This window comes from Pan paniscus, chromosome 22 (genome assembly GCF_029289425.2).
Source record: "Pan paniscus chromosome 22, NHGRI_mPanPan1-v2.0_pri, whole genome shotgun sequence".
In the NCBI taxonomy this organism is placed as follows: Eukaryota; Metazoa; Chordata; class Mammalia; order Primates; family Hominidae; genus Pan; species Pan paniscus.
The window spans coordinates 29,683,294-29,708,755 of record NC_073271.2 but is presented as its reverse complement, the minus strand read 5'-3'; the positions used below and the strand labels follow the sequence as shown (position 1 = coordinate 29,708,755).

Below are 25,462 nucleotides of genomic sequence, written 5' to 3'. Positions count from 1 at the left end.
TGTTGAGTCTCTGAGAGTGCAAAACTTGAAACAAGAGAAAGTGGCCTGCCTGGCATCCTCTGCTTATTGAATGGTTTTATTTAATTCTCCTTTACATTGCCACCTTAACAATCCTTCCAGCTACGTATCTTAAAGGATGTGATGGAGAAGTTATCAACTGGTGTTTTCAGGTACGCTAAAGTAACCAAATCATTGTTCTTGTTTGTTTTTCTATTTTCAGGGAGCTAAGGCAGGCAGTCCCACTTTTGTTTTAGCTCTCGCCATGTACCTGTTGCTTCCATATTTTATTATTAGGTTGGTGCAAACATAATTGTGGTTTTTGCCATTGAAAGTAATGGCAAAAACTGCATTTACTTTTGCACTGATCTTATATTTCGTTTAAATAGCTGCGCTTTAATATTTATCAAAGTGTATCTGGTGGTACACCAGTAGGTACTCGCAGAGATAGAAGTGGCTTGTGAGTTTTCCTCACTCCATTATGTAGTGTACCTCACCCTTTGCTTTTCCTCATCACCCCTCCCAAAGCAACTTGAAGTAACCAATAGCTTGAAGGAGAGAAAACCATGGTATATTTGTTTAAAGTTGAATATGTTTATCAGTTATAAAAGAGGGAGTAGGCCAGGCGTGGTGGCTCACGCCTGTAATCCCAGCACTTTGGGAGGCTGAAGCGGGTGAATCACCTGAGGTCAGGAGTTCGAGACCAGCCTGGCCAACATGGTAAAACACTGTCTCTACTAAAAAATACAAAAATTAGCTGAGCGTGGTGGCGAACGCCCATAATCCCAGCTACTGGGAGGCTGGGGCAGGAGAATTGCTTGAACCTGGGAGGTGAAGGTTGCAGTGAGCCGAGATCACACCATTGCACTCCAGCCTGGGCAACAAGAGAAACTCCGTCTCAGAAAAAAAGAGGGAGTAAATAAAGTAGATAACTTTTTTCCTTCAAAACTTAACCACTTTTAACATTGGAAACACTAATGGACGAATTTGTTTGAATTACTTAAAGTAATAGATTTGAGGCCGGGTGCAGTGGCTCATGCCTGTAATCCCAGCACTTTGGGAGGCTAAGGTGGGTGGATCACTTGAGGCCAGGAGTTCAAGACCAGCCTGGCCAACATGGTGAAACCCATCTCTACTAAAAATACAAAAATTAGCCGGGCTTGATGGTGCATGCCTGTAATCCCAGCTACTCAGGAGGCTGAAGTATGAGAATTGCTTGAACCCGGGAGGCGGAGGTTGCAGTGAGCTGAGATCGTGCCACTGCACTCCAGCCTGGATGAGAGAGCCAGACTCTGTCTCAAAAAATTAATTAATACACTAATAGATTTGAGCACTAGCATTTGTCATATACCACCCTGTTTGTTCTACTTATCTTTAACTAGACCTGACATTTCTAATTTCATTCCTTCTCAGACCTCAGTTGGATGAACCCATTCCACTGTATGAGGCAAAAGTTTCCATGGAAGCTGTTCAGAAAAATCAAGGAAGAAAAAAGCAAGTTGTTCAATTTTAATTTTCTTCTTTCTCAGACCTCAGTCGGATGAACATATTCCAGTATTTGAAGCCAGAATTTTCTTTGGAAATTGTTGAGAAAAACCAAGGAAGATAAAACAAGTTGCATTTTTAAGCACGTTTCTCTGCTAAGACAAGATGCTCAGTTGACACATTTGAAAAGTGTTTGAAAAATTCTTGTGCAAATGATCAAGATAATTCTATAATTAACATCTTAAGGGAATTTTTCTAAAAACCTTTTCATTGTTTCTATATATTTTGCCCCTGCTATAAAATTCCTTCCATGAAGTAAACTGCTGCTTTCAGCAAAAGCCACACTACTCTTGATAAAGCTGTTGCAGGCCTTTGCTAAGCTATCAGAGTAACGTATTAATTTTGTATCAACTCCGTTCTCAACACCTTCCTTAAGTCTTTGCTGTCATAATTTAAGCATTTGAGTATATTTTGAAGTGTTAAAAGACCTAGCCCATAGGCACTTAAATTTTGTGTTTTCAACTATTCATTCACTCCGGCTTTCCCCAGGATCAAAGAAGATCCCATTAACTTGCCAGTGGCAGCTGCCTGGAAGGCTGAGATGACCAGGCACTGGGAACGGGGAAGGGAGGGTTGTCGGTAGGCTGCGCTGGCATAGGAAGCGTGCTGACGTCTTATCTGAGTTCTCTGGGGGTTGAGGAAGGTGGCCTAGTCCCCTCTCCTCGCCTCTTGAGAGCAGCAGCCACTGCCCTCTCTTAAGTTTATGGAAGCAGCAGCCCATCACCGCAGCTCAAGTTTGTTTCCTTTTCATCCAGGCGCCAAACCCCGGGCTGATCACATCCCTGCTGCGGGCTTAAATAGAGTTAAGCTATTTCGGTGCCCCACAGGGTAGTGCACATCAGCGCCCTGGATCGCATGCTTTCCAGAAGCGTCGCTGAACCTGGCGACTGGACTCTGGCCGAGGACCTGGCAGAAGCGCCAGGGCAGGGTCACTGCTGGGACAGTGGGCGTTGACGGCCACCCGGGATCGCCGCTGCGGGCTGCGTCTCGCGGGCTGCCCACTGCGCATGCTCCGCTCGGAACGGGCGGGGGCGGGGGCGGGGCCGCGTCGGGGGCGGGAGCTCGGCGCGGCGCCACGTCAGGGGCGGGCCCGGCGCGCGCGGGAAGTCTCTGTAGGGCGGCCGGCTAGCCTCAGCCGCCGCGCGTCATGGCCCTTTCGGTGCCCGGCTACTCACCGGGCTTCCGAAAGCCGCCCGAGGTAGTGCGGCTCCGACGGAGAAGGGCCCGGAGCCGTGGAGCTGCCGCCTCCCCGCCCCGTGAGCTGACGGAGCCGGCGGCCCGCCGGGCCGCCCTGGTGGCGGGGCTGCCTCTTCGCCCTTTCCCTGCTGCGGGGGGCAGAGGCGGCGGCAGCGGCGGCGGCCCGGCCGCTGCTCGGAGGAACCCCTTCGCCCGCCTGGACAACCGACCGCGGGTCGCCGCGGAGCCCCCCGACGGGCCGGCCCGCGAGCAGCCGGAGTCGCCGGTCCCGGTGAGTGTCTTGTAGCCTGGCCGCCAAGGGGCTCTTGTCTTTCGTGGGTTGAGCCAGCTGTGAATGGGGGATGGAAAGTCCTCGCGTTCGAGGCAAGGAAATGGGCGCGAAGACTTCGGCCGCCCGTGGCCTTAGGGTACCCCGCACTGGGAGCCGCGATTCTGGCAAGGCCGGGTTTGTGGGAAGAGCGCGCCCCTGGCTACCCCGCTGCGGGCTGTGCTCACGGGACGCGTTCCCGAGGAAAGTGAGGGGGCCCCAGAGGGCAGCGAGGAGCCCCCTTGGAGAGGACTTAGAGGTGACTTGGAAAAGAGCTCGAAAAACCCTGAGAGCCCCCATCTTGCAAGGACGCTGTTCGATGGGGCAGGTGACAGCCCTGCTTCCCCCGTGATTTAGGGCCTCCCTTCTCTCACGCACTCCAAATTATTCTGGAGTTGGGGGAATGTCGAGGATTCGTGGGGTCAGAATTCACTAGCATTTGTCTTACCCAAAGCCTTTTGGATCTTTCGGTTTGAAACGCCGGTCCCTGTTCCCCTCAATTTTGATACTAAAGTTCAGACACAAAACTGAAGTGTTGAAACTCATAGATTGGATGGGGTGCCTCTGAATTTAGGTGTACTTGCGTTTATTGAGAAACATGTATGCCAGGTGAGGCTCTGTACATATTTAACGCAAACTTCAGCATCCTTTAAATTTTAAAGGAGAATATATTTAACCTCAGTTTTTAGATTCTAATCAAGAAAATGATTTGCTATGGGAAGAGAAGTTTCCTGAAAGAACAACTGTTACTGAATTACCCCAGGTAATACTTTTTAAATATCATTAGAATGTGTATTTGTATAAACTTTTTTTCATAGGATTTGAGCCTATTTTTAAAAATACATTTATACTTCTCAGAAGCATTTTGCTTGGAAAGTAGTTTTACAGAGAGGCTTGATCATCTCTACCAGGGATGAAAATACCGCATCAGCCAAGGTAAAGGAGTTGGTTTGATACAGTAATGATGACTGTAAAGGTAGCCAGCGCTAAAATAGGCCTGATAGACGTGGGGGTTTTCTTTTACTCTCTAACAGTTTTTACCACTCTTCTTTGGGTAGTTGACTTCTCCAGTTCATCACTCAGAGCCAGCCCTCCTGGCCCACCTCCACAGGTTGTGGCATAGCACTGAACCTCGTTGCTCCCCTCCCCTAACACACACACGTTTCCATTCCCCAACTACTACCATTGTGCTGTGTAGTTTCATAAATGCGGTTTGTCCTAATGGAAACAGGCTAGAAGAGTTCTCCAAGACCCAGTTTCTCTTGTAAATAAGTGACCTTCTTATGGTCTATCCAAGATAGTTCCCCCTTCTCTGATATTTTATTGTGATATAAAAGAATCCTTGGCCGGGCACAGTGGCTCATGTCTGTAATCCCAACACTTTGGGAGGCTGAGGCAGGCGGATCACACCTGAGGTCAGGAGTTCGAGAACAGCCTGGCCAATATGACGAAACCCCCGTCTTGACTAAAAATACAAAAAAATTAGCCAGGCGTGGTGGGGCACGCCTGTAGTCCCAGGTACTCGGGAGGACGAGGCACGAGAATCGCTTGATCCTAGGCGGCAGAGGTTGGTACTGAGCCGAGATCACACGACTTCACTCAGCCTAGGCGACAGAGGTAGACTCCGTCTCAATTAAAAAAAAAAAAAAATTCTTGTATTGTGGAGAACGTTGACCTGAAGCAGACAGGTTGAGGGGAAATATTTGAAGTCAGGAAATGTTTCTTAAATATGGGCTTTGTTAGCCCTGGATGCAGAGTTTCAGAAGCTTAAAAGATCCAAAATGTTTTAACACTTGGAATATTTCTACTTCAATACAAACATCTATACTACCATAAAGAACTGTAAAAACTAAAAAGTGAAATCTGCCCCTCCACCACCCCTACCCCCAACAACAAATTCCCGCTTCCCGTAGGTAACCATGGTTAAAAGTTTAGTGTGACTCCTTTCAGACTTTTTTACAGTGTGTAATGTATTTTTCATGTTATTTATTATACAGCTATATATCATGAGTATGTTAGCTGATAAAATCTTTAGATTGAAGGTTTTTTCTTGATACTCGACTAATTTTTGCATTCTTTGTTTTCTAAAGACTTCACATGTATCATTCTCCGAGCCTGATATTCCGTCCTCAAAAATTACTGAGTTACCTGTGGACTGGAGTATTAAAACGCGACTCCTTTTCACCTCTTCTCAACCCTTTACCTGGGCAGATCATTTGAAAGCACAGGAAGAAGCTCAAGGTCTTGTCCAGCATTGTAGGGCAACAGAAGTTACTTTGCCTAAAAGTATACAGGTAACTCTGAAATAAAATAGTTATGTGTTAAAGTAACAAATTAAGTGTGAAATGCTCTCCTTTGCAAAATAGCAGATACTGCCTTCCATTAAGTTTTTCTTTGGAAATTTAAAGATACAAAGACAGGAAGTTTTGTCTTTCCCAAATGGTGCTTATGGTGCTTTTATACCTTTTTTTTTTAAGTCAGATTGAGTAACTGCTCATACATTTAGAGACTTGCAAATTAATCAGTGTTGCAGGCAAGAATTGTTAAATTATTTTTCTCTAAGGCTTTTTGAGAAAGAAAATACAAAGAAAGAAGTGAAAAGCAATTGGGTGGGATTGCAAGGGCTGATGGATTTACAGATTTTCTTACCTGCATAAGAAAAATTTTATAAATTTTGTGGAGTTTGTGAGTTCTAGAATGGTTTTAGAGAAATACATTTTGATTATTTTAAAACATCAACTCAAAACTAGGAGGCTGGGCACAATAGCCCATGCCTGTAATCTCAGCATTTTGGGGGCTGAGGTGGGAGGATTGCTTGAGACCAGCCTGAGTAATGTAGTGAGACCCCATCTCTACAAAAAAAAAAAAAAATTAGCTGAGCATGGTGGTGGGTGCCTGTAGTCCCAGCTACTTGGGAGGCTCAGGTGGGAGGATTGTTTAAGCCCAGGAGGTCAAGACTGCAGTGAGCTCTGATTGTGCCACTGTACTCTAGCCTCAGTAACAGAGTGAGACTATCTTAAAAAATTTTTTTTAAAGTCTCAAACTAGGTTAAAAAGGATTACCCTGAAAAAGGTCTTGGTATATTATACATCTTTTCAATAAATAGATTAGGATGATTTGTGATTTGCCATATCAGTGTTTACTGGCTACTTTTAAAACAGCCTTTTGGAGAGAGGGTTAGATGTAGTGTTACCTACACACACATGCCCACCCCTATTCCTCATGATAAAAAAGGTAGTCATTGTCCTTAAGGATGGTAGAAACAGGCAAATGTTCCCATCTATGTTTAAATGTTCTGATACTACGGCTTACCATTACATCTGGCTCAAATAAGGATAAACTATGTTTTCATTCCTATAACAATTATTAATGCTTTCCTATAGAAAGCAATAAAGATTCTTAGACCTAAGTGTTTGGTAAAGATTGTCTTTAATAAAATTCTCTATTTCTCGATGGGCAAAAACTGCCCACTGTCACCTTTGGATTTTAGGATCCCAAACTCTCCACTGAGCTCCGTTGTACCTTCCAGCAGAGCCTTATCTATTGGCTCCACCCTGCTTTGTCTTGGCTACCACTGTTCCCTCGTATTGGAGCTGATAGAAAAATGGCTGGAAAGACAAGTCCTTGGTCAAATGATGCAACCCTGCAGCATGTTTTAATGAGTGACTGGTAAGATTAGTAAGAGAAACTTGTATAATTCAATAGTGAATTTTATTTTAGCAGCATTCTCTATCATATTTGTGACTGGATAGGTTAATGGCAGAAGGGTATCTAGATCCTTGTGAATTTTATCTGAACCTATTAATAACCAACATGTAAACTGTTTACTTTTTTTTTTTTTTAGCTGTTACTGATTCTTTACCCAATTGTGGTAGAATGTATATAAGTGTTGGTTAAATATATACAGACAGGCAGGCCGGGTGTGGTGGCTCACGCCTGTAATCCCAGCACTTTGGGAGGCCGAGGCAGGCGGATCACAAGGTCAGGAGATTGAGACCATCCTGGCTAACACGGTGAAACCCCGTCTCTACTAAAAATACAAAAAAAATTAGCCTGGCGTGGTGGCGGGTGCCTATAGTCACAGCTACTCTGGAGGCTGAGGCAGGAGAATGGCATGAACCTGGGAGGCAGAGCTTGCAGTGAGCCGAGATCGCGCCACTGCACTCCAGCCTGGGCGACAGAGCGAAACTCCGTCTCAAAAAAAAAAAAAAAAAGTGTGTATATATATATATATATATATATATATATAAACACGCAGCCCTAATTCTTTAATGCTACTTCTTGTCAGTCTCTGCTTCCTTTTTTAGCAGCAGCTCAGAGAAAGTCAGCAGGCAATTCTCAATTAAGTTTTGTTTAAAGAAAAAATAAGTGTTTAAGTGGTATACACTGTTTGTTAAAGTATTGAGAAGTCATCAGCGAGTCCTCATAACCAATTTCAGTCCTTTAAAGCTGTCACACGTAACCACAAAAATTAAAACCATTATCTAAAATATTTGTGTTGTGTTTTAAACCAGTTATCAAACTGAATTATTCAGAATTATAAACATTGCATTAAATGTTTAATAATACCTTAAGAAAATTTTTTTACTTCATAGGTCTGTGAGCTTTACTTCTCTATATAATTTGCTGAAGACAAAACTTTGCCCCTATTTCTACGTTTGTACCTATCAGTTTACTGTCCTGTTCCGAGCAGCAGGATTAGCTGGAAGTGACTTAATCACAGCTCTCATATCTCCAACAACTCGAGGTTTAAGAGAAGCTATGAGAAATGAAGGTAAAAGTTTAGGTTTAAAGTGAGAATACTATACTATATAGTAAACCTATTTTGGCCTAAAAGCTATTTAAATTTAAAATGCCTTTTACCAGTTGATTAGCAACATTAAGAAATATATTATTTCTTTATTTCTGGTTTTTTTTCCCTCCCCCACAATTATTTAATCCAGCAGTCCCCAAACTTTTTGGCACTAGGGATCAGTTTCATGGGCAGTGGGGAGGATGGTTTCGGGATGAAACTGTTACACATCAGATGATCATTCTTTTTTTTTTTTTGAGATGGAGTCTCGCTCTGTCACCCAGGCTAGAATGCAGTGGCGCAATCTCGGCTCACTGCAAGCTCCGCCTCCTGGGTTCAGGCCATTCTCCTGCCTCAGCCTCCCGAGTAGCTGGGACTACAGGTGCCCGCCACCACGCCCGGCTAATTTTTTGTATTTTTAGTAGAGACGGAGTTTCACCGTGTTAGCCAGGACGATCTCGATCTCCTGACCTCGTGATCCGCCCGCCTCGGCCTCCCAAAGTGCTGGGCTTACAGGCGTGAGCCACCGTTCCCGGACAAGATCATCATTCTTATAAGGAGGGCACAACCTAGATGCCTCACATGCGCAGTTCACAGTAGGATTCGTGCCCCTGTGAGAATCTAATGCAACCACTGATGTGACAGGAGATGGAGCTCAGGCAGTAATGTTCACTCGACAGTCGCTCACCTCCTGCTGTGCAGCCTGGTTTCTAACAGGCCACAGGCCAGTACCAGTCCACAGTCCAGGGGTTGGGGACTCCTGATTTAAACTGTTCCTTCCACATAGTGTTCTCTGATCTCTAAAATAAAACACATATTGGGCCAGATAGTCACTATCTGAATATACTCTTCTAGAAATTCTTCTATAGTACCAATTACCCCTTTAATAACAAAATTTTCAAACTGAGTAAACCCGTTAGTGGATCATGAAATCTACTTAATGGGCCCAATCAGTACTTTTTCAAAAAGTGAACTGGAATACAATATGATTTATGAAAGAGTGTTACATGTATGTGTTGTTTCCCGAACCTCTTTCAAGGAGAATACGTTTTATGCATGTTTGTAGGTTTGTGAAGAAAGCTTGAAAACTCTACTGCCATAATAGATCATTTGTAAAAACTAACATTTCAAATTTTTTACACTCTAAAAGTACAGCATGCCTGTTAAATACTTTAAATGACAACTCAGTTACATTTTTGTTCCTCATATAGGTATTGAATTTTCTCTGCCTTTAATAAAAGAAAGTGGCCATAAGAAGGAGACAGCATCTGGAACAAGCTTGGGATATGGGGAGTATGTGATTAAAATAACTTTTTATATCATCCACTGACTTATGGACTCATGAAATAGATTTGCACAGGAACAGCTTGTGAAATAGGGACTCTAACTGTAGCAATTTCCTAGGGAGCAAGCCATCAGTGATGAGGATGAAGAGGAAAGTTTTTCCTGGCTGGAAGAGATGGGTGTGCAAGATAAAATTAAAAAGCCAGACATACTTTCTATCAAGCTGTATCCTTTCAGTTGTTGTTAACTAGAATTAATTTTCATTGAATGACGTTAGTGAAAAGTTTAACATTGGCAGTTTTATATGATTATAATCTTAAATTATCTTCAGGTCATATTAAAACTAATTCTCCATTGCAATACTAAATAAGCCCCTAAGTATCAACAAATGGTGAACTATTAAACCTTTTTTAATCAAAATGTTCAATTATGATTGTGGGAGAATAGGTGTGTTTTGACTAGAGAAGAAATTAGGTTTAGGTGTCAGTTTGTAGCAAATTCAGATTGTTAACATTTTGATTGAAACATATGCCTTATGATTCGGTAAAGAGAGGTAGCAAGAGGATTTCCATTTCATTATGGAGAAAAGGAGTCTCGGGTGATTCAGAATCAAGATAACTGCTTTCCACATTAGGTGAGATTTGCTTTTGCAATTTCCTTGATTGTCATCTTCAGGCGTAAAGAGAAACATGAAGTACAAATGGATCACAGACCTGAATCTGTTGTGTTGGTAAAAGGAATCAACACCTTTACATTGCTCAATTTTTTGATTAACTCTAAGAGTTTAGTTGCTACCTCAGGTCCACAGGCAGGACTTCCTCCAACCCTCTTGTCCCCTGTTGCTTTCCGAGGTGCCACAATGCAAATGCTTAAGGTAATAAAAATCTGCATAACCTAGCTTTTAAGAAGTACTTTACTTTGATAGGATAAATTCTTGATTTAAAAAAAAACCTCCTAGCATTTTTACTTGGTACATATTTTCATTTTGCTTTCCTCCCATTAAAAAAAGAAACAAAAATTATATAAGACAGTTATATCAAAGAAATTATGTGGAAATATATAAATTATATGAAATCCTTTTTATTTTCTTTTCGAGATGGAGTCTTGCGCTGCTATCCAGGCTGAATGGAGTGCAGTGGCGTGATCTCAACTCACTGCAACCCCTGCCTCCCGGGTTCAAGTGATTCTCGCGCCATGCCTCAGCCTCTTGAGTAGCTGGGATTACAAGCACACACCACCAAGCCTAGCTATTTTTTTTGTTTTGTTTTTTTTCTTGTTTGTTTTTGTTTGTTTGTTTGTTTTAAGAGGGAGTCCCACTCTGTCACCAGCTGGAGTGCAGTGGTGCGATCTCGGCTCACTGCAGCCTCCAACTCTGGGGTTCAAGCGATTCTTCTGCCTCAGCCTCCCGAGTAGCTGGGGTTACAGGTGGGCACCACCACGCCCAGCTAATTTTTGTATTTTTAGTATAGGAGTTTCACCATATTGGCCAGGCTGGTCTTGAACTCCTGGCCTCTTTTTAAATTATACGAACATTTATTTTCTTTTTTTGGTTGGGGAGACAGGGTCTTGCTGTAGTGCAGTGGCACAGCTCACTGCAGCCTCAACCATGTGGGCTCAAGTGAAATTCCTGCCTCAGCCTCTCAAGTATCGGACCACAGGACTGCCATGCCCTGCTTTTTTTTTTTTTTTTTTTTTTTTTTTTTTTTTTTTTTTTTGAGGTGGAATCTCACTCTCACCCAGGCGTGTGCCACCACGCCTGGCTAATTTTTTTTTTTTTTTTTTTTTTGTATTTTTTGTAGAGACGGGTTTTCACCATGTTGGTGAGGGTGGTCTCGAACTCCTGACCTCATGATCTGCCCTCCTTGGCCTCCCAAAGTGCTGGGATTACAGGCATGAGCCACTGCACCTGGCCGCCCTGCATTCATTCATTCATTCATTCATTCATTCATTCATCTATCTATTTAGAGACGGAGTCTTGCTCTGTCACCCAGGCTGGAGAGCAGTGGCTCAATTTTGGCTCACTGCAAACTCTGCCTAACGGGCTCAAGCGATTCTTCAACCTCTGCCTCTGGGGCTCAGGTGATTCTTCTGCCTTAGCTTCCCAAGTAGCTGGGACTATAGGCTCACACCACCATGCCTGGCTAATTTTTTTGTATTTTTAATAGAGACGAGGTTTCACCATGTTGGCCAGGCTGGTCTTGAACTCCTGACCTCAAGTGATCTGCCCACCTTGGCCTCCCAAAGTGCTGGGATTATAATCATAATAAATTATACATGTAAATACAAAATACATGCTAAATCTTAGCAATAAAATTGAATGGATTTTAATTTTTTGTTTTTCCAATAATCTGCATTGACAGTGTATTACTAAATCAGATAAAATACTATATGAAAAAATGGTATTCTCTGGAATATACTTCACCTGAAAATCTCTTAATATGGAGAGGTTGCTGAAAATTTACTAAGTATTTGTACTCACATAACATTGTTTAGATGTCTTGGGAAATAGTTTTGTTCCATAATTGTTAAAAGAGAGGAAACCCCAAATGGAAATATATTGAACATATTTTTGGCTAGGCAAAAGGTTGAGAGATGATCTTAATTTTCCTTTTCTTTACATTTTCATGAAGGCACGGAGTGTAAATGTGAAGACACAAGCTCTTTCTGGATACAGAGACCAATTTAGTTTGGAGATTACAGGTCCTATCATGCCTCATTCTCTGCATTCACTGACCATGCTGCTCAAATCTTCACAGAGTGGATCTTTCTCTGCAGTACTGTATCCACACGAGCCAACTGCTGTATTTAACATCTGCCTGCAAATGGACAAAGTACTTGATATGGTATGTAGACACCTATGAGCAGACTGTTTTAGTTGTAGTTTCCTCAAACTAGCTGGAGGGAAATTGAGTCATTGATGCTGAGTCACTATTGTGTTTCAAGTAATTAAACTGTTACTTAATTATGAATTACTAGAGGAAGGAATAATGTCTTAAGTTGTTTATGTGAGGTAGCTTTCATGAATTCAGTCCAAGTACAATTTTTTCTTTTTTTTTGAGACGGAGTCTTGCTGTTGCCCGGGCTGGAGTGCAGCGGCGCGATCTCGGCTCACTGCAGCCTTAGCCTCCTGGGTTCAAACAGTTCTCCTGCCTCAGCCTCCCAAGTAGCTGAGATTACAGGCATGTGCCACCACATCTGGCTATTTTTTGTATCTTTATTAGAGACGGGGTTTCACCATGTTGGCCAGGCTGGTCTTGAACTCCTGACTTCAGGTGATCTGCCCACCTTGGCCTCCCAAAATGTTGGGATTACAGGCTTGAGCCACGGCACCCGGCCTCAGTCCAAATAGTTTTAACAGTGACTGAAGAACTTCCCATTCCAAAAAGGGGCAGCTTTTTCATTTCCTCTTGCATCCAAAACTCCTGATTCCTTTATAGTTTAAGGAAACAATTCACTGTGGGTATTTAACCATATTTGCCTTTAATTTTGAACATACTTAAGGTTTTTAGAGTTAGAATTAAGACCTTTAAAATTGTCTCATGCATCTCAGTTGGCTAGACTTATAAAAATAACCATTAATATTTTGGGATTTTGTCACTACAAAAATTCTTAGCATCAACTTCTATTAATAGGGTGAATCACATTAATCAGCCATTTATTTGTCAGTCTCCATAGTAATTATTTAACTCTTCTGTGTTTAAAGACTAATGTGCTTTTTACTGACTTGTACACACATTTCCACAGGAGGTTGTTCATAAAGAGCTTACTAACTGTGGTTTGCACCCTAACACTCTGGAGCAACTTAGTCAAATACCGTTACTTGGGAAATCATCTTTACGGAATGTGGTGCTGAGAGACTACATTTATAATTGGAGATCCTGAACACCAAAGTAAGCCTAAAAGGAATCTTTGAGGAAAAAAGCCTTCTAGCAAGGAAATTCAAGATTCTTGAAGTTGAAGGAATATACTGAAATGTTTATAAACATAACTTTTATTACAGTAGCATCTAAGGTTTTAAATCAGTGTTTTACTATTTTCAGATTAGATTTTTAGATATAAAGATGAAAAACTCAGATAACTCAAATGAGATATCTATATCCCTAAAACCTAATTGTATATTGAGCAGAAACTGAATTAATATGCTTCCTTGCAAATGGGAAATCACATAGCAGTTACCCCATAGCATTGTGACTAATGGCATCAGGGCAAAAATATGTTACTTTACGATTTACCTGTTAGCAGGTTCTTGTTTCATAAAGGTAGAAAATAAATACAGACAACATCTACTGAGCTAGTTGATTGGTGATGCTTCTACCTTAATATCTTTCCTACTGATTTATAATTCCTTTATTTTCACATATACTAAAACTTTTTAAATGCATGTTAATTCAGATAAAAAGGCATTTTGTATTCCACATAGAATAGTGTTAAGAATTGTGAAGTACACTGAGCTGTCACGGCAAAGTAGTATTTAATGTGCTTATAGGGGGGGGGGTGTGTGTGTGTGTGTGTGTATGTATGTATATATGTATGTGTGGGGGGGCTGTATAATTCACATTTTTAAAATAAAAGTGCTTAGAAATCAAAAGCATTGGGTAAAGAAATAATAGTATCTAAGTATTTGTTCACTTTATAACCCAGAAAATAAAACACCACGTTTATTCCAGAGAAGTTTGTATTTGGGCCTTAAGCTTTTGAAAATAAAGTTTAGAGACATAGCATATGAATACCACTGTAATACACATGAAATATTCTATCGGACCCTAAAAATTAACATAAACTTTTAACTTTCTCATAGTCAACAAAATAGTGGCTGGTTGCCAATTTTATTAGATAAGTTGGTTACAGCATTTTAATTATCATTTTACGTCTATCTAGGTGTAGCTGAAATTCAAAATGCACATCAAAGTAAAACTATATCACAACTCAATGCCATACTAAATGTACTTGGCCTCTGCAATAGAATTCTAGGCAGACTTCATTTTTTACTCCCTTCTTATGACCCAAGTGGCTTTAACAGGAATGCAGGACTTAGTGCTGATCATCACACAACATACCACTTTCTTTTTAGAACCTCTACAAAATTTTGAGGGGAGATGGTGGCATTAGCCCTGTGGAACAGATCTTGATCACCTCAATAACACTGGCCCATTATCTGTCCAGCAGAACCCATTGTGAAATAGTACAAGGTGCACAGCCCTTCACTGATTACAGGCAAGTGTTACAGTAGCCTAGCCATAAGGAAGGGGAGTTACATCATAGTACAAAATACAGTATAAAAGCGTTATTTAACATTCCACACTGAAGATTACTCTGATGCCTTCAAACAGTCGTTTGGATGTTAGCCACTTAAACAAATACATCACTAAGGTAAACAATATAAACATACCAAAACCCTGTATGGTTAAATACAATTTCCATGGTACAAAAATCAAAGCCTGGAGATGTTTTTACAGATTGCTTTTTACACAATGTCTTAAATTGCCAAATATTTACAACATTAAAGAGGAAATACATTGTGATGCAGAGTAAAATTATCTGAAATGATTATTATAAAACCTCAATCTATCTACGTGAGGCACTCCTGAAGCAAGTGGCATTAGCCATGAGGTCCTTTGGTACAAGGCCCATTGCTTGAAGAACCACAGTAGCTGCTGTGGCTTTAGCATGCTTCTTATTAGGGCTGGCAAAGCTGGGCTGGTAAGCGCTTCCATTTATCAATACCTATTCAAGAAAAACATACAATTGGGCTGGTAAGGGCTTCCATTTCTCAATACCTATTCAAGAAAAACATACAATAAGAACAGCATCAAACTTTAATATCTATTAGCTTTGTATTTTTTCACTAAATGCTAGAAAAATAATTTACAAAAATATAAAACCCATACTATGTAAGTCAAATTATAATCTCAACCCAGAAGAATCAAATCATTTGGGAAAAGGGACTGCAAATTAAGAGCAGGTCTCCAAATTGAGAAAAAGACTGACAAAAGTATTAAATTAATTCCCCACATTCAACTAGAAAATAACAATTGTATACTATATTTTACCCCTTTTTTTCCAATTTTTAAAAAAATAGGACATTGACAAGTCATATTAAAGCACCCTTCAGTGTTTAAAAACCCCACCACTTAACTACAAATACAAACCCCCCACCCATGAACAGAATCTTAATCCTGTGATCATGTTTACCCCTCACCCTCTAAGTCATCACATTAATAAATATATATAATTAATGCAGAAATTCATATTTACCCTAAAAAGAAAATGTTTGCGATGATCAGGGCCACTATCATGGACCAATAGAAATTCAGGTGGTTGCCACCTTCTTTTATTACAGATCTCCATCAAAGCAGACACAGGATGTTTGCCTGCAGGGGGGAGAAATACCCAGTTTTAAATTATTTCCACCAACTTCTGCAACAAATAATGAATTCAAGGTGGGATTAGGGTAAGAGGAAATTCAAAAACGTGCTCTCACCTGACAGATCTTTCATTGCAGCAGAGAAGTTCCCAGACCTCTTTTGTGCTCTTTCTCCTACTGCAACAAGACCTTTAAAAAAAAATTGTTCACTAAATAAATTTCAAAGCACCACTTTAAAACAAAGATCCCTCTGTAGGAGTCTGAACCTCAAAATGTATGCCTTCAAATAAAATCAACAGATTCCTAGTACACTTGATTTCTCTATCAATCTTCTCTTTCTTCTCTTTTACTGTTTTTCAGCATATAAATTTATATTTAATATTCATAGATCTTGGTATGAGAAATTGTAATAAATACCAAATGTAAACAGAAAACAAAAAGTTAAGTATGGCCAGGCACAGTGGCTCATGCCTGTAATCCCAGCACTTTGGGAGGCCGAGGCGTGTGGATCTCCTGAGGTCAAGAGTTTGAGACCAGCCTGGCCAACATGGTGAAACCCCGTCTCTACTAAAGAAACAAAAATTAGCCGGGCGTGGTGGTGGGCGCCTGTAATCCCAGCTACTCGGGAGGCTGGGGCAGGAGAATCGCTTGAACCTGGGAAGCGAAGGTTGCAGTGAGTAAAGATCGTGCCACTGACAGCCTGGGCAACGAGCAAAACTCCATCTCAAAAAAAGAAAAAAAACAGCTTATTGCCAAGTGATTTCTGCAGATTTACTGTCTCTTAAAAAAATAAGCTTCAGTTAAGACTCTTCCAAAAAAGGTTAGGATTTTAAGCCACCAAAAAGGTGAAAACGGTTGTCTCCAAATAAAATAGGTCCCTTTTTTCCTAGCAAACTCTCCTCTCCCTTCCTAACAAATGGGAGATGTTCTCAAAATATGAACATAACCTTTCTACATAACCTCTCTCTCCATAGACTTATTACAAAGGGGATTAGCTACATTGCTAAACCCAAACACTGCTTTCCCAATTCATATACAGAATTTCCCAATTCATATCCAAAATGCTTGGGACCAGAAGTGTGTCGGTTGATTCCAGGTTTTCAAATATTTGCATTGTATTTAGCGGTCGAGCATCCCAAATCTGAAGAGGCTGAAATCCAAAATGCACCAATGAGTATTTCCTTTGAGCATCGTATCAGTATTCAAAAAGTTTTCTGTTTTAGAGCATTTCAGGTTTCCAGATGTGGGATGCTCATCCTGTATGTTACAGGAAATTTTTCAACCTTTGCTAAATAATTCCATGCTAATATAAGCTTTTCTAAACCTATCCTGGGAAATCTGTGGTTCTCTGAGAGCTTACAGTCAGGCCATGTCCCACAATTCCAAGGACAATGCTTCCTGAAATTGTACAATACTTAACATCAAAGTATTTGGTGCAGAGCTAGTTCATTTCCAAATTCATTAAGACAGTTTAACTGTTGAAGTTAGCTTCAACTTACTGTTTGATTACAAAGATGAAAATATATCCCAGTTTTACATTTGTCAGCTTTTATAAATGAGGTTTAAACAAGCTATACAAAAATCATACTGAGCTGGCAAGCCTCTCATGATTCCACTTACATTATTCCAAGGGAAGAAGTTATTTAAAAGATGCCAATTAGCTATCATCTGTGGGAATGATTAAATACTTAGCAACTACATACAAGCTACATAGAAGACACAGTGCTGCCCTGCCCAGGTATCTGAAGGTAAAAGGAAAATACAGTCAATGCTAACAGTTCCAAGATGCCTTAACACAAGGCAACAGGAAGAAGTAACGTTATTGTCAGCAGCTGGTCTACTATACTCTAACCCAACTTAACTACTGAGCTTGGAAGAAAAAAGCAAACAGGGTTTATGAAATCTAGACTAAACAGTATTGTAATACGAAATAATGAAGATGTGCTAAAATATCTAACAAAAAATAAACTAAACTCTAGAAAAAAGGATGGTTCCTTGTCAAGAGAAAATAAAATGGAAATCCTGTTTTCTAAACATGAAATCCAGTTGAATTTGGAGGTGTAATAATAAAATTAGATATATACACATTTCCATATTTAGCAACTAGCATAACAAAAGGTGCCTTTTAAAAGTTCAAACTGGTGTCTCTATCCATAGTTATATAAAAATAAGCTGCTCTGTGAACCCCAAAAGGGGTTAATGTTTTTTCTGACAAATACCTGTATATATACAAGAAGTGCCTTCAATTCAGTATCACTGGGTTCAAAAGGATATATTAAAGGTAATGTTAAAGGAGACGTTAATAAACATTCCAAAAAAGAACTTGTTACCTTTTCGGTCTGTCTTAAAATCAACTAGGATGGGTTCCTTATTGCCTTCTTTGTTTTTTCCTAATCCTTCTCCTTCTCTCCAGCCCATTTTTCTCATCAAAACGGCTCCCATTCCTCCAGTTACCGGGGCTGCTCTTAAGAACTGATCCTATCCAAAGAAAGAAAGGTAAAATGTCCCCATTTTACAGTTAGAACTTGGTGACAGATTCATTGTTTACTTTCTAAAAAGAGGAATCTTACTTTACTTCTAGATCTGTTATAGCAATTAAATGTAAATTCCTCTATACTTTATACATACTGTAGTGTGTATGTTCTGATTATTTGCACATTAACGTAATAGTATTTTGGAAGTCAAATAAGACAAGTAAATGGCAGTTTTGAAACAGTAGCCCTCGTGCCCCCCTCAAAAAAAAAAAAATTAGAACACTCCTGTTTTCGTCCACTATTTAGGTTCACTGGTATCTCTTCTTAGCTTGCAAAATAAAAAGAAGGCAATGTTAAAACAATCAATGATATTAATTGTCCCAGGTGTACCTAGTTTATGAATAAAGCCCAGAAATCACTTAGAAATAGTTTAGACACTGAAGAAGCATACTGTTGTCATCCAAAGTTTTCTTCCCCATTCTACTATAAAGCAAGTATAAATATTTTACTTAGAAAATCCCTAAAGCAGAAAAAAAAAACTCTTGAAATTTACACAGTAACAAATAGAAAACAATCACATAAAATATCCTGTAAGTATGCCAAAATGAATTTGAATTCTTTTAAAACCTAGCTTGATGTTAAAAGACTTTTAAAAAACTCCTTAAATGTTTACATACCTAGGCCTCGGTAGCAGCAGTGTTGTGAATAGTACGGCTGGCACTGACCGGGGCAAGAAGACAGCTACAAGGATTTGGCCCTGAAACAAGTTTCCATACAGAGGGGTGAAAGTTCACAGGTTATTCTGTGAACAATCATCTCTCTTGTATCCAACCCACTGAACCATAATTTCCATCAAAGCAGCAAACCACTTAATGTCCTAAGATGCACAAGTATATATACATTAGCATGGTCAAGTTATTTTTACAGGTTAAGAAATATTCAATGCCTCTTATTAAAGGGCATCCACGTACATATAACAAACAGTATTAAGTTGTACTGCTGATCTTTATGGTCATTTTTTAAAAATTTGAAACATATCTCCAAATCATGCTTTATTTTCCCCTTGTTACTAAATTTTAGGTTTTTATGTTCTCTTACCAAATATATATATATATAAAAATATATAATATAGCAAGTCATTAACTTATCAACAGAGAGTACAAAAACTTTAGTAGCTCAGGAAATAGTATGTATTCACATCTCCTATATTGATAAGTTAATACTGAATGTAAAAAAGAAATGTTTGTATGCAGTAGTAAAACTGTATCTATCATCTTTTGTTTCCCAGCTTTGTAATTAAATGCTGGGGAGAAAACATGCCAATGACGTGTGACTAGACATTAAGTTCATCAAGGTGCTCTGATGGAAGGAGGCAGCTGTGGAGGTAAAAACATACCCCTGGTTCAGTTCCTTATTTGGTGCAGGCCATGCAGTGTAGATGTATAAAGAGAAAGCTGATGCTTGGATATTAACTGCCTTGATGCTACACACCTAGAATGTCTTTTACTTACTTCCAGGTTCATCCGTCCCTCTTTTCCAGGGAACACTCCTAAAAAAAAGGGCAACTGTGCAGAGTACAATATAAATCCCCAAATAACCCAGGTTTCCAATTTTGTTTCCATTCCCTAGTATCATCATCTGTTTCTTTACCCCAGTGTGAAAAAGCTGATTAATTTAATGAGACCACAATAACAAACTCTATTTATCAGGTCACATCCAAATCATTCCATTCTAGAAATAAAAGTTATTTTAAACCAACTACTTTAAATGTTTTACTGATTAATGAGACTACTGATAAAACTTTGCTTTTCTTGTAATCTAAAAATACACTGCAACAAACTAAAAAGAACACGGAGGATGTTGGTATTCCATGTGTTTTTTAACACATAAGGCAGATGCTGGACTATACTAAAGAGCCAAAATGATCATTTGACAGGTTTTCTAAACACAAACATTTAATGAGTAGACAATATTTGTGATATTTAACATGGATCATACATCCTAAATTTTCAGCTGCCTAATGACTTCTATATGTTGTGGCCCATTTTTAATTTTAAAAAGTTTCTTTTTTAGTTGATACTAGCATCAAATATTCTTCAGTAATTCTATACAAATGAATCTTTTCCTTTAAGTGCTACTTTTATCTATAATTTAAAATTTGGTCTGAACATATCTTTATCTCATAATTTATCAAAATAATTTGCTTCCCAAAGTATATCTTACATAAAATATAAAGTCGAAGCCTTTTTTAAAGGTGCTACTAAACATTTTAAAGTTATTAAAGTCTGTTAACTGCCTACAAGACTGCAAATACCAGAAGAAATTATTTTAGGGGAAAACCAATTGAGTCAGTAAAAGATTCACTTTTTAAAAGTTATTTAAGTTATTAACACATTTAGAAGTATACAAACATTATGGATCAGTACATCATTAGATAAAGACCAAAATTTTGTAATGGAAGCACATTCAGAAGTTTCTACCTAGAAGTGTACATGACTCTGTATTATGTGCCTATTTTAACACCCATAAGCTTTATTTCTAACTTCCTGAAATATTGGCTGAGTACTTAGCTTCAAGACTAAATAGTATTAAAGAATTAAAACTAAAGAAATAGATGTACATTTATAGTTCTTCCAAAGATGAAAGACACTTTTTCAAATATTATATAAATCACTTTCATAGTAACTATAATATAGAAGTCCAAGATTAATCCAATCTTTAAAATATTTTGCTATATACATTTTCACCCTTTATTCTAACACCAACCCTCAGCAAACTGCAGAAATTGTAATTTCTTAATGAATCTAACTGTGTACTCACTATACACATCAGTGCAACTACTTCCCAAAAAAAGGCAGGCATAATGAGTATACATGATGTTTCATATTAATTTGTTAGTAAGATCAACAAAGATAAAGCTATCAAAATTGAAATAAATGTTACAAGATTAAAATACACAAAGCAACCAATGTCTCATTTTTCAGAAATTCAGCTCATTCACTGGCACTCATAGCAACAACTCTCTATAGGTAACCATCACGTTACTGATTACCACTAGACACCTCAGAGACTTTGAAATTCCAAAGAGTTACTTGCCCACGATTACACAAGGAGTCAGGAGTACAACAGGATAAAGAAACCTTCCCAATCCATTAGACCACGCGGCCTCCCAGTTTCAGCACTGCTATGCTGCCAGTACTCCTGTAACAAATTTCCCATCACCCATCCAACCAAGCTTTGTCCCTTCACCAGAACGCGTTTCTTCAGAATGCCCTTCTTAGCCACCTAAGACTCCCCCAATGATGAGGCAGCCGTAGGTGGAGTTCACAGGTCTCACTGCAGAATCTGAAACCAGATGCACCTACATCTTCGTAGCACGAGGCGTCCATTCTCTCCCTTGATTTTAGGTCTTACATATCTGTTTTGTCATGAAATTAGTGGTTCTCAAATTGAGCCTGTGGATCACCAGAGGCCACTAGGGCCTAAATGGTGGTCCACAGATTAATCTCCATCCCATCCCCTTCACCACAGCCCACCCCACTCCAGCCATCCTCCCTCAGGCTTCCAGTCCCATGGCAAGATCACCACATGCAGAGCTAATACTAGGGCCTCCCAACCACTTGCTGTAACCAGCAGCTGACAACCAAAAGGTCCTGGGGCTACAGGTCACAAGAGTGAGTGAGGGGCCAAGAGATCTTACAAGAAGGCACAAGCACTAATGAAGCGGGTGGGGTGCGAGGGCAAAGGAATAGAGGAATGGAAAATTAAGGTGGTAGAGGGCTCTTGGGGGCAGTGATCCACTAAAAATAAACCTGTAATAAAGTATCCCATGATGAAGAAAAATTTGAGAACCACTGCTTTGAAATGATTAGGTTAGTAGTCCAGCAGGAACTGTGGAATATTCTGAACAGCACCTGATACGCTATTAGCGTTCAAAATAAAGTTAAATCACCCCTTCAAAAGCAGCAGTAACAATTTTTAAAATAACCTTATAAATTAGTGGCTCTTGAGCCACATTTATACATTTGCCATTTTCTCATGAATCCAGTCCGTCTTCAGTGTCCGCCCTGGAGCATATACACATAGCAAATTTACTTGGAACTTTGGTTAGAGTCACTGGTCTTTTCATGCAGTTTTAATAAACAGTTTCCAAAAAATTTAAACTTTTTGTTCGACACTTTCATATGTGCATATACTGTGTACCTTTTTAATCCAGGCTTGGGCACCAGTATTGGCCAACTGTTCTTGTGTCAAAACCTGTACTCCTGTACTTCCTGTGAACTGGCCAGGAATAGAGTTCAGCTGAGCCCAGGCATCAATCTGAAGAAAAGAAGTAGTCTCAGTTAACTAAGTAAAACTACCTGATTAAAACATCACTGGTAATAATTCACTAAAAATGGCTGAAAAGCAGACTTAAATATTTAACTTTTAAAACATATTTAACATTAAATGTTTGCCTAAACTTTCTAAAGAAGCAGTTTGACAACATTTAGTGAATCCCATTAATAAGATTTTGAAATGTATCTAAAAGCACGGCTACTAAAAAATACAGCTGTTAATATTCTTCAAACTATCACACAGATACACTAAAAATGCAAAATGAGCTCATATGACAATGGGTCCCCACCCTCCCTTCCTATCTCATACAAATGTAATACATGTCATGACAGCCTGGATTCTTAATTACTTCCTTTGAGACATTTATACAGACTAAATTCATGACACAGGTTTAAAGAGTTTAAATATAGGAAACTGTCCACTTGAATACATAAACGACTATTTTTTTTTGAGATGGAGTTTCTCTCTTGTTGCCCAGGCTGGAGTGCAATGGTGCGACGTCTGCTCACTGCAACCTCCTCCTCCCGAGTTCAAGCGATTCTCCTGCCTCAGCCTCCAGAGTAGCTGGGATTGATTACAAACATGCGCCACCGCGCCCGGCTAATTTTGTATTTTTAGTCGAGACAGGGTTTCTCCATGTTAGTCAGGCTGGTCTTGAACTCCTGACCTCAACTGATCCGCCCGCCTCGGCCTTTCAAAGTGCTGGGATAACAGGCGTCAGCCACTGCACCTGGCCGTAAAACAACTTTTTAAAAAAGCTTGTATACTTTTTTTCAGTCACCAACGTTTGTTGTGATAAAGATCAGCTGTCATTCAAGACAAATTAGATTTACTAAACACCTTGCACTGTCAGCAATGTATTTCCTGTCTGAACATGTACTTACTGATTTACCATAAAACAGTAGAAATGAAATGGAGAGGCTGTCCATTGTTAAAAGCACAGACTCCAGATTCAGATTGCTTAGGTTTGAATCCCAGTTCCCCCACTAATTAGTTGTGTGACTATGGATATCACTTAATCACTCTTTTGTTTTTTTTAGACAGTCTCACTCTGTTGCCCAGGCTGGAGTACAGTGGCGCGATCTTGGCTCACTGCAACCTCTGCCTCCCGGGTTCAAGCATTTCTCCTGCCTCAGCCTCCTGAGTAGCTGGGATTACAGGCATGCAACACCAAACCCAGCTAATTTTTGTATTTTTAGTAGAGATGGGGTTTCATCACCTTGGCCAGGCTGGTCTTGAACTCCTGACTCCTTGCCCCCACCTCGGCCTCCCAAAGTGCTGGGATTACAGGCATCAGCGACCATGCCTGGCCTTAACCACCCTTTACTTCAGTTTTCTCAGCTGAAATATGGCAACTATTAATACCTACACATTTCATAGGGTTGTAGGCACTTAGTTGTTTTTATACACCAGATTGTAAACTCTGTGAGGACAGGGAAATTTTTCTATTTTGTTCTCTCAAGAAACAGTTCCTGCCACATAGTAAACAATAAACATTTATTGAATAAATGATCAGGCCTCGAATCACTTTCATTTAAAATAAGACATTGAAAATAAGGTAAAGGATGTTACAACTCAACCATCTAGTTAGCGAAATTCTTATTTAGACATTAAAACTGGTACATTGGTGTGAGTTGGCTGATGGTAAATAATAATTTTTTTTAAAAAAAACTGCTACATACCCTTTCCTGAGCTCTATTTAACATGCTCATGGCTTCAAGATCAAATGCATTCTCACTGAGTCTTTTCTGAGCAAGTGCCCGTTCACTCATTGCTGTAGAGATGTCCACAGGCTAAGAAAGAAAACAGAGATAATTATCTCAAATTACCATAGTCCCCTAAATTCTGAAAAGTACTCATATCTTTAGTTGCTACATATCAAAAACAAAATAATAGTCTTATAATACTAATAATCTTGGAAAATAGGGAGAAGACTCAGAAAGAGAAAGTAATCTTGGAAAACAGAAGAGGATTAAGATAAATTACAAAGTATCACACAGGTCGCAGAACTGAACCCAAAATCTGACTGAATTTAGTCAATTTTCTATTATATACATATCAAACTATAATAATAGAAAGTTCCATTAAGAACTTAAAACTCGCTGCTCTTCATGATTGAAAGCCATTTATAGTAAACTGCAAATTTTTTGAACTGTGGTAAGGTTATTACATTCCTTAGCAGTTTTCATTTTACTCATTAGCATAACCTTCAAGAGCAGTAAGCAAAATTACTGAACAAGCAAGCAGAAAACCACTATGATCACTCCTTTACTCATCAGCGTATCTTTAACATCTTCCAGTTGTGGACACTTTGGTCTTAAGAACCCAATTTCTTTACACAATATATTCAGGATATAAATAAATGAACCATGTTTTCAGTTTATACACACTTATTACTTATATTAAGTATAATATTATACTATTTATAATTATAATATTTCTGTGGAAGTCCATAACATCAACTGAAACACTTTTGTTTCTTTTCAAAGCTCATATTCTACCTTTTAAAACCTTATGGCAAGTGGAAGAAACTTTTTTTTTCAAAGTAATCTTTGCAGCCAATTCTTAATTTGTCAGATTTGTGGAAGGTTTAACCACAGAATGAAAAACACATCAAGATAAGTATTTGGTATTTTTTTTGTTCTAAAATTAAAAGCTCGAGTTGATTTTTATCAACTCATTTCTTGGTTTTTGTCCTTCTTTTAACATTATTTCCTAGTTATCTCACACAAGAAAATTCATTTTTGTAAAATGCTTATCTGACATGGAAGATTTTGCTGTTTTCATATACAAAGAATAAGTAGACACTGCATGAACATAACAAATACGGGGAAGTCAGTAAATAGCTAACGGCTAAGGATTTTCTTTTTTACAAGTAGAGGCTAGCTGTAATTAAGACTATGTATCATGTATAAAAGACTTCTCTTAAGAATAAGACCTGTCTAGTAGAGAAGGCTGTATGACTATGAGAATAATTATAACTCATGCATAAGGATTCACAAATCTTTCTTACCTTCAGAACCCCTAAATCCTCCATAATTCTTAGTTACCTTGCTAATAAACTAATATTCCTTTAGCTAACTCAAGGTTTTTCTTTAAGTATGGATTCTGATATAATGCCTTCTTAAAATGAAAACAAAATTAAACAATCCTTTCTGTAATTA

General features: G+C 39.2%; 3 protein-coding genes across 11 annotated transcripts in view; 2 read left to right on the top strand and 1 right to left on the bottom strand.

Moving 5' to 3' along the window:
* CRYZL1 (crystallin zeta like 1) overlaps positions 1–1,990 on the top strand; it is a 52,449-nt gene extending 50,459 nt beyond the window's left edge. For 2 of the 4 annotated variants that reach the window (XM_003823979.5, XM_055105259.2), the window contains exons 12-13: positions 125–170; positions 1,411–1,990. In XM_003823979.5, coding sequence (XP_003824027.3) covers positions 125–170; positions 1,411–1,510 — 146 coding nt within the window. In that variant the 3' untranslated portion in view covers positions 1,511–1,990. Of the gene's footprint in view, positions 1–120; positions 171–1,410 lie in introns of all 4 variants that reach the window. The other 2 variants (XR_010111092.1, XM_034947933.3) reach the window with 2 other exon arrangements.
* Positions 1,991–2,391: 401 nt separating this feature from the next.
* Positions 2,392–13,412, top strand: DONSON (DNA replication fork stabilization factor DONSON). Of its 4 annotated transcripts, none has more exons than XM_063601317.1 (10): positions 2,392–3,010; positions 3,729–3,809; positions 5,137–5,340; positions 6,537–6,715; positions 7,642–7,820; positions 9,050–9,131; positions 9,243–9,347; positions 9,798–9,852; positions 11,753–11,965; positions 12,867–13,412. In XM_063601317.1, exons 1-10 carry the CDS (start codon positions 2,690–2,692, stop codon positions 13,002–13,004), a joined length of 1,557 nt encoding a protein of 518 aa, XP_063457387.1. In that variant the 5' UTR covers positions 2,392–2,689; the 3' UTR covers positions 13,005–13,412. The 4 variants fall into 4 exon arrangements, with proteins under 4 accessions (XP_063457387.1, XP_008975998.2, XP_034803821.1 ...); XM_008977750.6 differs by having other exon boundaries at positions 9,798–9,996; XM_034947930.3 differs by lacking the exon at positions 3,729–3,809 and having other exon boundaries at positions 9,798–9,996.
* Positions 13,413–13,779: 367 nt separating this feature from the next.
* SON (SON DNA and RNA binding protein) overlaps positions 13,780–25,462 on the bottom strand; it is a 34,460-nt gene continuing 22,777 nt past the window's right edge. Inside the window, exons 7-12 of one of the 3 annotated variants that reach the window (XM_063601311.1) lie at positions 23,981–24,091; positions 22,164–22,280; positions 17,817–17,964; positions 15,604–15,675; positions 15,378–15,493; positions 13,780–14,899 (exon numbers count right to left, since the gene is read on the bottom strand). In XM_063601311.1, coding sequence (XP_063457381.1) covers positions 14,840–14,899; positions 15,378–15,493; positions 15,604–15,675; positions 17,817–17,964; positions 22,164–22,280; positions 23,981–24,091 — 624 coding nt within the window. In that variant the 3' untranslated portion in view covers positions 13,780–14,839. Of the gene's footprint in view, positions 14,900–15,377; positions 15,494–15,603; positions 15,676–17,816; positions 17,965–18,637; positions 18,718–22,163; positions 22,281–23,980; positions 24,092–25,462 lie in introns of those variants that run through there. The other 2 variants (XM_063601310.1, XM_063601312.1) reach the window with 2 other exon arrangements.

Excerpts from the sequence above, each read along its gene's own strand:
- DONSON (XM_008977750.6), top strand. The coding sequence starts at position 2,690 with ATGGCCCTTTCGGTGCCCGGCTACTCACCGGGCTTCCGAAAGCCGCCC. Across the intron at positions 3,810-5,136 it reads CTGTTACTGAATTACCCCAG|ACTTCACATGTATCATTCTC; the intron begins GTAATACTTTTT and ends TGTTTTCTAAAG. Across the intron at positions 6,716-7,641 it reads CATGTTTTAATGAGTGACTG|GTCTGTGAGCTTTACTTCTC; the intron begins GTAAGATTAGTA and ends TTTACTTCATAG.